Here is a 14,557-nt window from a genome sequence, read left to right on the forward strand (position 1 = left end):
ATTAGTCCAAAGTCACTAGTTGGCTTTAATGCTTAAAGCAAGACTAGATCTCAAAATTCCCCGGTTTTTAAGCCAGAAGCTCCACCACTACACCAAACTGGTCCTCTACAATTAAATAAAAAAGAAATGTGGTTGGTTAGATTTGACCCACTGCAAATCAGACATTTCTACCCACTATGTCAGGAATCAGAATAGAGCTGGAAGAGACCATTGATACATATATGAGACAAACAGTTTGTAATGTTATAATATAATTCGTTTAAAAAAAAACAGCCTTTAAGTATTTTTCAATAACTGCAAGGATTTTGGAAAAAAAAATTCAAAATGTGAATATTTTTAAAAGTTAACAATTTTGAGTTAACAAACCAGTTTTCCTCTTGGCCACTGAGCCCTGGTGGCACAGTGGTCAGAATGCAGTACTACAAGCTAACTCTTCCCACAGCTTTTAGTTCCATGGGGCCCAAGGTTGACTCAGCCTTCCATTCTTCCAAAGTCAATAAAATGAGGACCCATGATTGTTGGGGAACAATATGCTGATATTTGTAAATCACGTAAAGGTAAAGGTTCCCCTTGCACATATGTGCTAGTCGTTCCCAACTCTAGGGGGCGGTGCTCATCTCTATTTCAAAGCCAAAGAGCCATTGCTGTCTGAAGACGTCTCTGTGATCATGTGGCCGGCATGACTAAACACCGAAGCACACGGAACGTTGTTATCGTTCCATCAAAGGTGGTCCTTATTTTTCTACTTGCATTTTTACATGCTTTCAAACTGCTAGGTTGGCAGAAGCTGATACAAGTAATGGCAGCTCACTCAGTTACGCGGCACTAGGGATTTGAACCACCAAACTGCCAGCCTTTCTGATCGACAAGCTCAGAGTCTTAGCCACTGAGCCACCGCTTCCCTCTAAACCACTTAGAAAGTGCTGAAAAGCACTATGGGGCAGTGTATAACTCTAAGACTAAGTGCTATTATTATTGCTATTCATTCTGTTTTATTGCAGCTGGATTGTTGCCAAATGGTCATTTTGAAAATGAAAATAAGGAGAGAGAAAAACCATTAAACTATCTTTAGAAACATATTGTAACATTTATTTATATAACTAATTTCTTACATGTTTACAGTATCCCGCTTCGAATGCAAGCTGGCTTTCAGTATAAACTATCATTATTGAAAACCACAAACTGGTTTACTCAGATGTCTCTTGGTTGCTAAATGTTTCCTTTTGAAAGATGCTGAAGGAAATGGCTTGTTTTGAAGAAATCTGAAAAACACAAAGTCTATGCTAGTCAATGCCAGCTCTTTCCCAGGTGCTTAGGCACCAAAAGCCACTTTATCCTTCGTTGGTCTTCTATTTTGCAGTCAGGAAATGTCCATCGTTATGTAAAAATCCAACAATCCTTTCTCAATTGTCACCATCTTTGTAATCCATCTCTCTAAAATGAGAGAATCATTTGGAGCCATTGTTGCTGCCTGGATAAAACTTTTAGATCAATCCAATGCCTTATAAAGATGAAGCTTGTCGTAAAACATTCCTATCCAAAATTTTAGAAATGACAAAACTGCACTTGTGTCTGGTGCTGTGTAAGTCGAACTGGGGGAAGGAGGTTTTAGCTCACAGGCCAGAAGTCCCCCAAATGCTACGGACCTGCAGCTGCCTCCAAGTGGAGGTCGAAACTTGAATCTATTGAGCTATTGTCTTGGTCCAGCTTTTTAGCCCGCCACATTTGTATTTCCTGGTATAACTCCTGATGTTGTTCTTTCCAGCTCCTGAATTTCTCAGAGTTCAATTCGGTGTCCTCCAGTAGAATATCAAGTAATTGGAGCTCAGCAGTTTTGGCCTGGGGAAGGAAAGGAATGTTCTGAGGCTGATGCATGACTCACTTTTACAAGGACAACGGAGGCTCGAATAGCAGTCATTTGGAGTGGCTTTTAAAAGGTTGGCTAGTTCCCTTTCAAGAGAGGCAAGGGCCCACCACCTTTACAAAGCTGTCACAAAATATTTTGGTGTCTCTTGAGCAGCAAAACCCCTGATACATTAATAAACCTCCAGGTACAAACTGTTGTCCCGTGAGGTTGTATTGATTTCAAAATGATTACAGTTTTAAAAGGAAAAACAATATACATATACATATACATATACATATACATATACATATACATATATATATATATATAAGATTTTTACAACCCTTGGTAAGCCCCAATTATGGGAGGAAGCTAACTGCTTCCATCATCTGTCCTTCGGCTCGTCACAAGAGTCCATCACGACAGAAACCCAATATTTTTACTGTTGCCTTTGTTATATTTGTGTTTTTTTATTTGTGCTGATAAATAAATAAAGGGAGACTAGTATAGATCTATTTCAAGCTATTTAGCTTGAAATAGCTAGCTGATGAGAGCTAAATAGCTTGAAATAGATCTATACTAGTCTCCCTTTATTTATTTATCAGCACAAAAACACACACACACACACACACACACACACACACACACACACACACACACACACACACACACACACACACACACACACACACACATATATATATATATATATATATATATATATATATATATATATATGTTATATTTATGCTGATAAATAAATAAAGGGAGACTAGTATAGATCTATTTCAAGCTATTTAGCTCTCATCAGCTAGCCACACCCTTACTGGGAATCGATTCCCAGTAAGGGTGTGGCTAGCTGATGAGAGCTAAATAGCTTGAAATAGATCTATACTAGTCTCTCTTTATTTATTTATCAACATAAATATAACAAATATAACAAAAAGGCAACAGTAAAAAATATTGGGTTTCTGTCTGGATGGTCTCTTGTGACGAGCCGAAGACAGAGAGTGGAAGTGTGACCTTCCTCCCATATTTGGGCATACCAGGGGTTGTGACTTTAAAATATATATATATATATATATATATATATATATATATATATATATATATATATATATATATATATATATATATATATATATATATATATATATATATATATATATATATATATATATATATATATATATATATATATATACACACATACATACATACATACATACATACATACATACATATACACATATATATACATACATACATACATGTGTGTGTGTGTGTGTGTGTGTGTGTGTGTGTGTGTTCCAGCATAACTCTGGAATGCTTTGAGCAATTTCAACCAAACGTGGTACACAGATGACTTACTCTCTGGAAAAAAAAACACTGTGGGGGGTAAGACACCCCTAACACTCCTCGGGGTGAGTGTTCTGTTAAGATACAGCCTGTTGTGCTTTAAAATGGCTTCTACTGTACTGTAAAGTGGATTCTACTGTACAGTGCAGTGGAGTTGCCATGGTAACAGCTTCACAGTACTCCACAAGGGAGCTCTCTCTGGTAAGGGGGAAAATCCAACATTAGAAATTATGTTTGGTCCAGACATTTTCCCCTATAAATAAATACACGGACAATGCCGAGTTATCAGCTAGTAAATAAATAAATAAATAAAACTCCATTCAAAAACAGCACAGGAAACATCAAATCTATTGTGCCAGATTGGATCAATCGCTTACATTATTAAGCCTTAGAAATGTAGAAAAAAGGACTGGCTTTCCCTGGAGTAAAAAGACATTATTATGGGAATCAGGTATGCCTAAGCCCACCCAGTTGAGGAAGTCTTTATAAAGACAAGGAGAGATTCAACCTGGAAATAAGGAGACATTTCCTGACAGTGAGAACAATCAACCCATGGAACAGAAGTTGCCTTCAGAAGTTGTGGGAGCTTCATCACTGGAAGTTTTCAAGAAGAGACCGGACTGCCATCTGTCAAAAATGGCGTAGGGTCTGCTGGGTGGGGGGTTGAACTAGATGACCTACAAGGTCCCTTCCCACTCTGTTAATCTGTATCTGCCTCATATGGGATGTACACTTGGCCTGGATACCAGGCAAGATCTCAGATGGACACCAGGCATGACATTAAAAAAAATCTTTGATAGTTAAAATTCTCTGGTCTCAGATTGATCTAGGTTGTAAAAGGATCACATCAAAACCTTGCATTGGATCCAGATACAGCCTGACAGTGATATATCAGGAGTATGGATGCTACTTTAATTGACTGAGAACTCTTGATGGCTTTACTGTGGTATTTTCCACTACTATTTATTAGCAGCAGCTCTGAGGGATTTCAGACACATCTATTTTCCTTATATGGAAAAACCCAAGAATTGAACTGGGGATCCTCTGCTTAGAATATATGCTACTACTGTCCTCTCACTGATATCCCCAATATATGTACATCATCTGAAGCAAATTCTTATAGCCTTCTTAGTGATACGTTCAGCATAGGACCTTATACATGTAGGGCTTCAGCTGTTGTTAAGCCCCATTAGGGTGTCAAAAAGAAAACTTACTCCGAAATCTTTTCAGGATCTAGCCCCCGACACCTCACAGCTAGCCTGTTGAATGGATCTTGGGGAGATCCTGAGTTAAATCTCTATGTAATCATGACAGTGGTCTAATGCCTTCCTTACTTCTCCAAAGGATTATTGTGAGGCTCAAGCAAGCAAGAGATGGAATCATTTACACCACTCCAGGGGTGAAATGTTCTGAAATCTGCTACTGGTTTGCTTTGCATGCATGCGCCCCAAACACATGCTTCGCAAGCATGTGCACCGCAGGCGCTACCACACAGCGCTGAAAAACGAGGATTAAGAAGCCTTTTCTGAGTCTGCAAAGGTAAGTAGAACAGCGGGGAGAGGTACAGCTGTGCCGCACGATTTAGATTCACTAGGAAGCAGGATTTCCTGCTTTCTAGCGAATATAAGTCATGCAGCACAGCTGATTGTTGCACAGCTGATCGTTGGAACGTTAAAAATTGCTACCGGTTCAGGCGAACCAGTTCAAGTGAACCGGTCCAAACTGGTAGCATTTCACCCCTGAGCCACTCTCTTTGCAAGAAAGATAAACCATGATAAAAATAAAATCCACATTTCACACATTTTCTAGGCTAGGATTCAAGAAAAGTAGCCATTAAAATAAAATAAAAAAATGGAATTCTATCTGTTGTGCCTATTTAGTGAAGTACATTACATTTGTAATCGGGCTTCTTTACCTCCATCTTCCATAACTTTCTTTCAGTAAGCCACCCCCAAAAATGTAAAACAAGTCCTACCCAATCGCTCATCACTCCCCTCCCCCTTAGAGGCATCCATCCCATAAATAGGAGCCATTTCCCAGCACAAAGTTACATTCCACCTGCCTTGAGTGTGCTTTGAAGTGTCCGAATCAGATGTACTTTCTCGTTGATCTCTGGATTCTTGTTACGTTTGACAAACGATTTCCGATAATATTCACGGGTGAACACCTGCTGTTTCCCAATAAGTGATACTCCTCCTTGTTTCAGACACTTGATCAGGGACTGAAGTTCTTCTTCTGCTGGATCTTCATAAGATACAAGATACCACCATGTAACATCAAACCCCAACTTTTTACTTTTATATAAGAACATAAACTAGCCACAAACCTATCTAATCGGCAAAACCCCAAATCAAAGTTTCATTTATTGCCACCTCAAGCACAAAGTCCAATAGTGGTTTCCAAGTAGAAACAAAATTATTTGTGTCCTTTTCTTTAATCAGAGCAGTCAATTTGGCCATCTCTGCTAACTCCATCAACTAAAAACGTCTTTTATTTTTGTGCAGACCTAGCAATTCAGACCTTGCAAGAGCCATGAAACCAGCCTGCTACTTGGGGAAAGAAAGAAAGACACAGAGAGAAAAGTGATAGAGAGAAGGAGAAAGGGACATTTTCAAGAACAGATTGGCACATTTATTGGCATGTAAAGGTAAAGATTCCCCTTGCACATATGTGCTAGTTGTTCCTGACTCTAGGGGGCGGTGCTCATCTCCGTTTCAAAGCTGAAGAGCCAGCACTGTCCAAAGACGACTCCATGGTCATGTGGTTGGCATGTTTAAACGCCGAAGGCACACAGAATGCTGTTACCTTCCCACCAAAGTGGTCCCTATTTTTCTACTTGCATTTTTGCATGCTTTCAAACTGCTAAGTTAGCAGAAGCTGGGACAAGTAACAGGAGTTCACTCCATTACACGGCACTAGGGATTTGAACCGCCGAACTGCCAACCTTTCTGATCAACAAGTTCAGCGTCTTAGCCACTGAGCTATCTTCTTATTGGCATGAGGATGTCCTAAATAATAGTACCAATGGAACAGTCTCAATATGAAAAAAAAAAACAGTTGCCAAATCTTCATTTGGCTACTGACATATGCACACACGTGTCCATACTCCCTGTCCATTTGGCAGAGGAAGATAAACACTGTAGTCTGAAATAGTTGAATGATTCCAGTTGGAGAAAGCTGCCTAAAGTTTCATACCAAACTTCCTGTTTCAGTTCATCAGCTTAGAGATGTTCAACTATTATAGCTTATCTTTCTCCTATTTGCCTTTGCTATGGGAACACTTCAGAAAACTTCTGGAGAAATCTGTCCTATTTCATCCTTCTGCTTTAGAAATGATGTTCAATTATACTTGATTTTTTCCAACATCTCACCTGCCATGTTCTTTCCAGTGCAACTTGGGAAGGTACCAAAGGTGAGCTCACCTGGAGAAGAGGGAGATGCTGTTTTCTCATCTACATTGTCCTGGAAAAGTGGGCTTCCCAGGTTTTGGCTATTCCCCATAGCCCCTGATGGCAACTGAGCCTTCTCCAATTCCTTCTGCTTTGTCTGCCAGAAATGAAGAAAGAAAATAATGGATGGAGGCAAAATATGAGTAAATATGACCCGCTTGAGTTCAACCTCATCACATGCAACATTCTTCTGCAGTGATCTTTTCAATGGTTACATTGCAATTCCTTCCAAACACAGTCAAATGCATGGATTCCCACCTTAAATTTGCATGCTGGAATCAGGGCCTTTTTGGAAATCACAATATGCCTGTTGCAGTTGCCTCTTATTTCCCCAAAATAATAAAATCCCAAATGAGTTTATAAAAAGCATCAAGATATTTTAAAGAACAGTCCACCATTTTTACAATTATGTTCCATCAAGAAGATACTGACCTGATCAAAACTATGCCTAGGAGAGTCATCCTCGTGATCTTCTGCTTCTGTTTCGCTGTAGCAATCTAAGTTGGAATGAGTCCAGAGGGGGGAGGGGGGAAATGAATGGAAACTGTGAAATGGGATGAATTGCACCATACCAGCTTTCTGCCTCCATCCTCAGGAATCTATCATCCCCAGCCACCATGTTCCTTCTCTTTTTCCCTGATCTAAGAGCAATGGTGGCACAGTGGTTAGAATGCAGTATTGCAGGCTAATTCTGCTGACTGCCATGCCGGCAGTTCAAATCTCAGTGGCTCAACATTGTCTCAGCTTTCCATCCTTCCGAGGTCAGTAAAATGAGGACCTGGATTGTTGGGGGCAATAGGCTGACTCTGTAAACTGCTTAGAGAGGGTTGTAGAGCACTGTGAAGCGATATATAAGTGCTATTGTTATTGCTATTTCTCCCTTCCTTTCCTTGGCCCTGGTGATGCAGTGGTTAGAATGCAATATGGCAAGTTGACTCAACCTTCCATCCTTCCGAAGTGGGTAAAATGAGGACCAGATTGTTGGGTGGCCAATATACTGACTCTGTAAACTGCTTAGAGAAGGCTGTAAAGCACTGTAAAATGGTATATAAGTCTAAGTCCTATTGCTATTGCTACCTTAACTCTGCATGCCTTGGTATCTCTGTATGTTCATATTCCCATTGCCCCTCAGCTTAAGAAGGCAAGGACTTGGAGAAATTATCCATATCCAGGTTGACATCATATTAGTGAAATCAGGTAGATATCAATACTAATATTAGGTCAAAATATGATAATGGAGGCATATTTTTTGTCTGATTTCCCCCCCCCCCCAGGGTGGGTGGGTATAGAATTGTCATCTTGCTTCAAGATCTTGCTTCAAGGTCTTCTTGCTTCTTGCTTTCAGGTGAATCTTCCCAAAGGTGCTTTTTCAGATGGCAACTGGACTTTCTTGGTTTTTCTTTGAAGATGTTTTGCTTCTCATCCAAGAAGCTTCTTCAGCCCTTACAGGATAGTGGGGAATGGAAGCTCCTGTCAGAGCTAAAGAAGCTTCTTGGATGAGAAGCGAAATGTCTTCCAAGAAAAAACAAGGAAGTCCAGTTGCCTCCTGAAAAAAACACCTTTGCGACAACCATGACCTGGATGACTTTCAGGTGAATCCCTTATTTAGTATATGTGATGCAGATGTATCATGTCTTATGTACTTGGCCAGGAGAAAATGAGCTACTTTCAATAGGCACTCACCTTCTTGGTTAGATGGTCCAGATTTACGGGACACTGTATATTTAGTCATTGATGTGATCAAACGACTGACCCACCTGGGAAGAAACACAGCTCATTATTACCCCAGGTTGCAAGGTGTCTTCCTCGCAACTTTAAATATGAACTTGCTGAAAACAAATCTTTCTTCAAAGCAGTGCCCTTTTGAGACTTAGTTGCCATATTTTTATGCTTCTGGAAATTGCCAAAAGCCAGCAGCTTCAAAATATTCCCTTATGTCTTTGGAAAATTCTGGCTGGAATCAAATCAGCAAAGCTTTCAAAGAAAGCTGCCTGTTTATAGTGCTTTCCTTCCCTGTTTTATCTCATCAGCAACAATCTGTTCAAACAGGAAGATCTAGAATGAAAATGCCACTCAAGTTAAAAAAGCTCTTTGACACTTCAGGTTTGGATGGAGGTAGTGCTGATCAGTTTTTCTCATTATTATTAATTTTTATGCCACCCATATCTCTGATAACACATCTCTGGGCAGGTTTCTTCCTAGATCAGGGTTCCCTCATGCACATGTGTGCTAGTTGTTTCTGACTCTATGGGGTGATGCTCATCTCTATTTCTAAGACGAAGAGCCAGTGTTGTCCGAAGACGTCTCCGTGGTCATGTGGCCAGCATGACTAAACACTGAAGGCGCACAGAGCACTGTTACCTTCCCACCAAAGGTGGTTCCTATTTTTCTACTTGTATTTTTACATGCTTCCGAACTGCTAGGTTGGCAGAAGCTGGGACAAGTAACAAGAGCTCACTCTGTTACGCGACGCTAGGGATTCGAACTGCTGACCTTTCTGATTGACAAGCTCAGCATCTTACCTACTGACGCTCACTGCATCCCTTCCTAGATCAGTCCCTCCATCATCCATAGCTGAGCATAGAAATCTATTTCCACTCTCGCTCTCATGAAGTACAATATCCCAAATTTCCATAACTTTGATTATACAAAAACAATTCTGAAAGGAATTGCATGCACAGATGAACTGATAAATTATATATAAATTCATAGGTCTTGCCAGTTGGGGAGGTGGACAAGAAGTGGTCAGGCCTTCTTCTCTGCTCCTGTGACCCTCCATGATGGAGTTGCATGCAAGACTTTGGGAACTGCTAATATTCCTGGAGGAACAATCTCAAGTTCTTCACCAGTGTTGATCAAATGCACTAGAGCAGGGATGACAAACTCAAGGCCCAGGGGACCAGATCTGGCCTGCGGGGGCTTAGATCTGGCCCATGGAGCCACACTGAAACAGCGGACTGGCCTGGGCACTCTGCCAGAGAAAGTGGGCTCCCGAGCTCCATATTTGGCAGCCACAGCCTCCTGTAACCCTCTGCTAAGGGTTGGAGGAGGCCGCAGCAGCCAAAAACAGAGCTCAGGAGGCTGTTTTCACTGGCAGAGAGCTTGGGTCATCACAGGCACCAAACAGGAGTGATGTTGAGCTGGCCATGTCTACCCTGGCCATGCCCCCCGCCCCAGGTCAAACACAACTCTGATGCGGCCCTCAATGAAATAGAGTTTGACATCTCTGCCTTAGAGGCTACTCACATGCTCAGATCAGCCAGGGTTTCTGCTGCAAAGATGAAGGGCTTGTACTTCTCATGGGTGAATTGGAAAACACTGGAGAGGAAAAAGAAGTGACAGCAGTGGGATTTCTCACGATTCCTTGCTGTTGGGAATCACACCTATACCCAATTACCAATCTGCATGGATACAGCTGCAAATGAAGCTTGAAAGGATTGTGTAACTAGTGTGACACCCCACTTCACCCTAAATTTTGCATCAGGGTATGGTTCTCTCAAGCCTACCTGTAGTGCCCTCAGATATATAAATGGCAATCTCTAGGCTAAGTAAAGATTTAACATAGATATCCAGTTTGCTCTTAGTGCGTATATCTTGTCAAGTAACAAACCAAATACTTTTGGAGCCCACAAACTACTGAAATATCTCTTCTAGCTAGAATTATCTCTTCTAGCTAGAATTATGAGAGTTTAAAACAGGGGGCAGCAACCTTAAACACTCAAAGAGCCTCAAACAGAAGCCACCCATTCAATTCTGGAGCCAACTGGAAGTCTGGTACCCCCACCATGGAGTCTCCTCCTAGCATGGCGTCCTTTTTCCTCTACCTGTCCTAACAAAAAACCCTATCAATTGTGGAGCCATCTGGTGACAGGGAGCCACAGAAGAGGGATGAAAGAGCCTCATGCGGCTCCAGAGCCGCGAGTTACCGACCCCTAGTTTAACATATCTGAAGAACTGATTCAGAGGTTGTTCCTTCTCAGAAAATGGCTCAAGGGGACCAATGAGTTTGCACTCACTATTTCTTCTTCTGTTCCTTGGTGCTCTCCAATCTGTAGGCAGACACATTGATCAATCCCACGGCCTTCTCATCCTAGTTTTCATAGTCCATTGACAAGAAAAGAAGAAAAGAGGTAGACGTATTAATCTTTGGCCAGAAACAGAAAGATTTGGGACCTTTTATTTATTTGTTTATTTTAAAATTGATTTTCTATTAAATACACTTCTTAGTGCTTTATAAACATTTGTGTTGTCTGGGTATTTAATTTGCTTAACGATATAGATTTACATTCTTAATTCCCTTTTTTCCAACCATTGGTAAAATAAATTCCATATTTGATAGTATTCGGTGTCCTCTTTCTGCTTAATTTTCAATATCAATCTTTCCATTTCTGCACAATCTAGTATCTTCTTCACTATTTCTTCATCTCGCAGTATATCTTCATTTTTTCCAATATCGTATGAAAATAATCCCGGCTGCTGTTAAAGCGTGTAATATTAAATACATACTTTTCTTATCAGTTTTTCTGATATTATACCTAATAAAAACAATTCAGATTTATAATCTATATGTTTCCCTATCATCCTTTCTAACCACCTGTGTAACTTTGTCCAATTTCTTTTTGCTTTGACACCACATATGATAAAATGTGTCCATTTTTGGATTATATTTCCAATGTAATCCAAAAAAAGATTTGGGACATTTTAAAGGCTTTTAATCTACCACACATTGTTTTAAAAGAAGCCAGTCTTTGTTGAATGAATGGAAAAAACCTGAGCTAATTCACTCAAGAAGATTTGATCTACAGAGGCTTGTGATTTTGTAACATTGGCTACTCTTAAAGGAACAACCACGAACCATTCATGCAATGAACTGCTCTCTTTGTTCCTTTTTGTACAAAGAAGCTCTAAAATATTCAGTGACCCAAATCAGAAAACCAAAGCAAAATTTTAGGGAATATATACTACTTTTTTTAAAAAGTTGATTTAAAAATTCACTTTTTTAATGTTTGCAACCTACCAAGAACTCAAGAAGCAAGCATACACTTCCTTGCCATCTTTCCACAACAGCCTTTATGAGCGAAGACATGGTGACCAGTTTAGAATCACTTAAGGAAGTTTTATGAAGCTGGATCTCCCAAGTCATATTCCTGCACCTTAACCACCTTAACTGGCTGTGCGAAAATGCAACACAACTGGAAATCGAGGCTGGTGAAGGCCAGGCTAAAGCAATCACTGATTAATTATCTATCGAACTTATATTCCATCTTTGTTTCTGCACAACTATAAGCAGCATGTATAATACTTGCATTTATTTTCTCAACAAGAACCCTGTGTGGGAGGCCAGGCTGAAAGAGAGGGACTGGCCCCAACTCCCTCTCCTCTCCCCTCTCCACTCCTCCCCCTCCTCTCCTCCCCTCTCCCTCTTCTTCTTCCTCTCCCCTCTCTCTCCTGTAAGGTAAAGGTAAAGGTTCCTCTTGCCAGCACTGTCCAAAGACATCCCCGTGGTGATGTGGGAACCACGAAGGCGCATGGAATGCTGTTACTTTCCCACCAAAGGTGGTCCCTATTTTTCTACTTGCATTTTTACATGCTTTTGAACTGCTAGATTGGCAGAAGCTGGGACAAGTAACGGGAGCTCACTCTGTTACGCGGGCACTAGGGATTCGAACCACCAAACTGCCGAACTTTCTGATTGACAAGCTCAGCATCTTAGCCACTGAGCCACCATGTCTCTCTTGTATTTTCTTCAAATCTCTCTGGAAATGGAAAAGCAACATTCTGATACGAGTCTTCCAATCCAGGTGGAGAGTACTTATCAGCGTAAATCAGGACCACATGAAATGGGGAAACACACCCCCTGAGCTTGCCATTTTGCAGGGCTTATAATTTCCATAACATCACTCAAGAACTCAACCTCTAACATGATATAAGTGGGGGATCTCCAAAATAGTGACCTTGCTCATTTTTTCCGGCACTCATAAACTTGTTATTTTGGCCTACGCATTCATTGTTGTTTTTTAAAGTAGTGTTTAAAAATAAGTGGAAAACTGATACACCGCAAAGGTAGTCCAGCCTCCCTTTGAGTTTACTGTTACCACAAGTGTCTTGGAATGCACTCACGTTGGGGTTGCTGTACCAGTAAAGGTTGTGTCCTTTCAACACAAACCAAAACCGTTTCCATTTCTGGGCCATGAAGCCCACGTGGTCCTTCTTTTTTAAGAGCCAACCATCACAGTCCACCTGTCCCAGTTCCTGGCAGGAGATGCGTCGTCGACTTAGCCGGGTAGTGACTCCTCATTAAAGAAAAAGCAAAAAAAAAAAAAAAAAAAAGATTGCCTAACATATTTTTAAAAGCTCTGGAAGGGACACCCACACCACAGTTAAGTTCAACTGATGGAATGAAAGAACTGGTGGAGTTAGAAGCATTCCTGCTCTCCCCCAGGGCACATTCACACATGCACATCAGTGGTGGGATTCAAAATTTTTTTTACTACCGGTTCTGTGGCCGTGGCTTTGTGGGCGTGGTAGGGGAAGGATACTGCAAAATCCCCATTCCCTCCCCACTCCTAAAATTTCCGCTACTGGCTCTCCAGAACTTGTCAGAACTGACTGAATACCACCTCTGATGCACATGTGCACATCCAAAAGCATGTGCTGTATCTTGCTGATTTTGGAAGGAAAATCAGTGGTGGGATTCAATCGACTCTCACCTATTCGGGAGAACCGATTGTTAACTTTCTAAGCAGTTCGGAGAACCGGTTGTTGGAAGAAATCTCACTTTGTTTTTTTCCACTTTATAGGGCTAATCCTGTAAGGAAGACAGGAAGGAAACATTCTGGTGTTATTTCTAGCCTAATCTTTATTGCCCTGTTTACAGAAACAGCCTCTCTGGTTAACCCTTATTACATTGTAACAGCCCAAGCAACGGGCCCATCGACATGAATGACGCTGAGTTGGCCATGCCCACCCAGTCACCTGCCCACCCAGCTGGTCATTAGGGCAGAGAACCGGTTATTAAATTATTTGAATCCCACCATTGCTCAGGGATATCCAACCTTGGCAACTTTAAGACCTGTGGACTTCAATTCCCAGAATTCCTCAGCCAGGTGGGCGTTAGCATAGCAAAAGCATACAGGTAATCCTTAATTTATGATCCTTAGTTTAGTGACAGTTCGGAGTTAGGACAGCGTGGAACAAAGTGATTTATGACTGGTTCCTCACACACGTTTTGCAGCATCTCAGCAGTGACACAATCGCAATTTGGGCACTTTGCGATTGGCATGAACTTACGAGGGTTGAAGAATTGGGGCGATCACCATTTGCAACCTTCTCAGCCAGCCTCTGACAAGCAAAGTCAATGGGGGAAACTAGATTTGCTTAATGATCGTGTGATTTACTTAATGACCATGGCAAAATAGCAATAGAACTTAGACTTATATATCACTTCACAGTGCTCTACAACCCTCTCTAAGCGGTTTACAGAGTCAGCCTCTTGCCCCCCAACAATCTGGGTCCTCATTTTACCCACCTCGGAAGGATGGAAGGCTGGGTCAACCTTGAGCCTGGTGGGATATAAACTGCCAAATTTCAGGCAATCAGCAGGAGGAGCCTGCAGTACTGCACTCTAACCACTGTGCCACTGCAGCTCTTAGATCATAAAATAGATCATAAAATTGGGTGTGGTCATGTAATGACTCACTTAATGACCACATCACTTAGCAATGGAAGTTCCAGTTCCAACTGTGGTCATAGGTTGAGGAGTACCTGTAGCTTGATATTCAGACACCTGCCCATGGTGAACACAGAGGGATTCCACTTACCCTTCTGTTTCCGTCGAATCTCAGCACTGCCCTGTAGGGATCACACAGAGAGAGAAGAAAACACAGTGACATGATTGATGAGG

General features: G+C 41.2%; 1 protein-coding gene across 3 annotated transcripts in view; it reads right to left on the bottom strand.

Annotated features, from left to right (window-relative positions):
• Positions 1-1,063: 1,063 nt before the first annotated feature.
• CNKSR1 (connector enhancer of kinase suppressor of Ras 1) overlaps positions 1,064-14,557 on the bottom strand; it is a 39,065-nt gene continuing 25,571 nt past the window's right edge. For all 3 annotated transcript variants that reach the window (XM_087727065.1, XM_087727064.1, XM_087727063.1), the window contains 9 exons: positions 14,475-14,505; positions 12,775-12,947; positions 10,671-10,744; positions 9,901-9,972; positions 8,338-8,411; positions 7,087-7,151; positions 6,628-6,751; positions 5,268-5,449; positions 1,064-1,839 (listed from right to left, as the gene is read on the bottom strand). In XM_087727065.1, the coding sequence (XP_087583191.1) occupies positions 1,639-1,839; positions 5,268-5,449; positions 6,628-6,751; positions 7,087-7,151; positions 8,338-8,411; positions 9,901-9,972; positions 10,671-10,744; positions 12,775-12,947; positions 14,475-14,505 (996 nt within the window). In that variant the 3' untranslated portion in view covers positions 1,064-1,638. The remainder of the gene's footprint in view (positions 1,840-5,267; positions 5,450-6,627; positions 6,752-7,086; positions 7,152-8,337; positions 8,412-9,900; positions 9,973-10,670; positions 10,745-12,774; positions 12,948-14,474; positions 14,506-14,557) is intronic.

The sequence above is a fragment of the Thamnophis sirtalis genome, unplaced genomic scaffold, assembly GCF_051295495.1.
Source record: "Thamnophis sirtalis isolate CommonGarterSnake01/CBP01778 unplaced genomic scaffold, rThaSir2_p1.2 scaffold_13, whole genome shotgun sequence".
Lineage (NCBI taxonomy): Eukaryota > Metazoa > Chordata > Lepidosauria > Squamata > Natricidae > Thamnophis > Thamnophis sirtalis.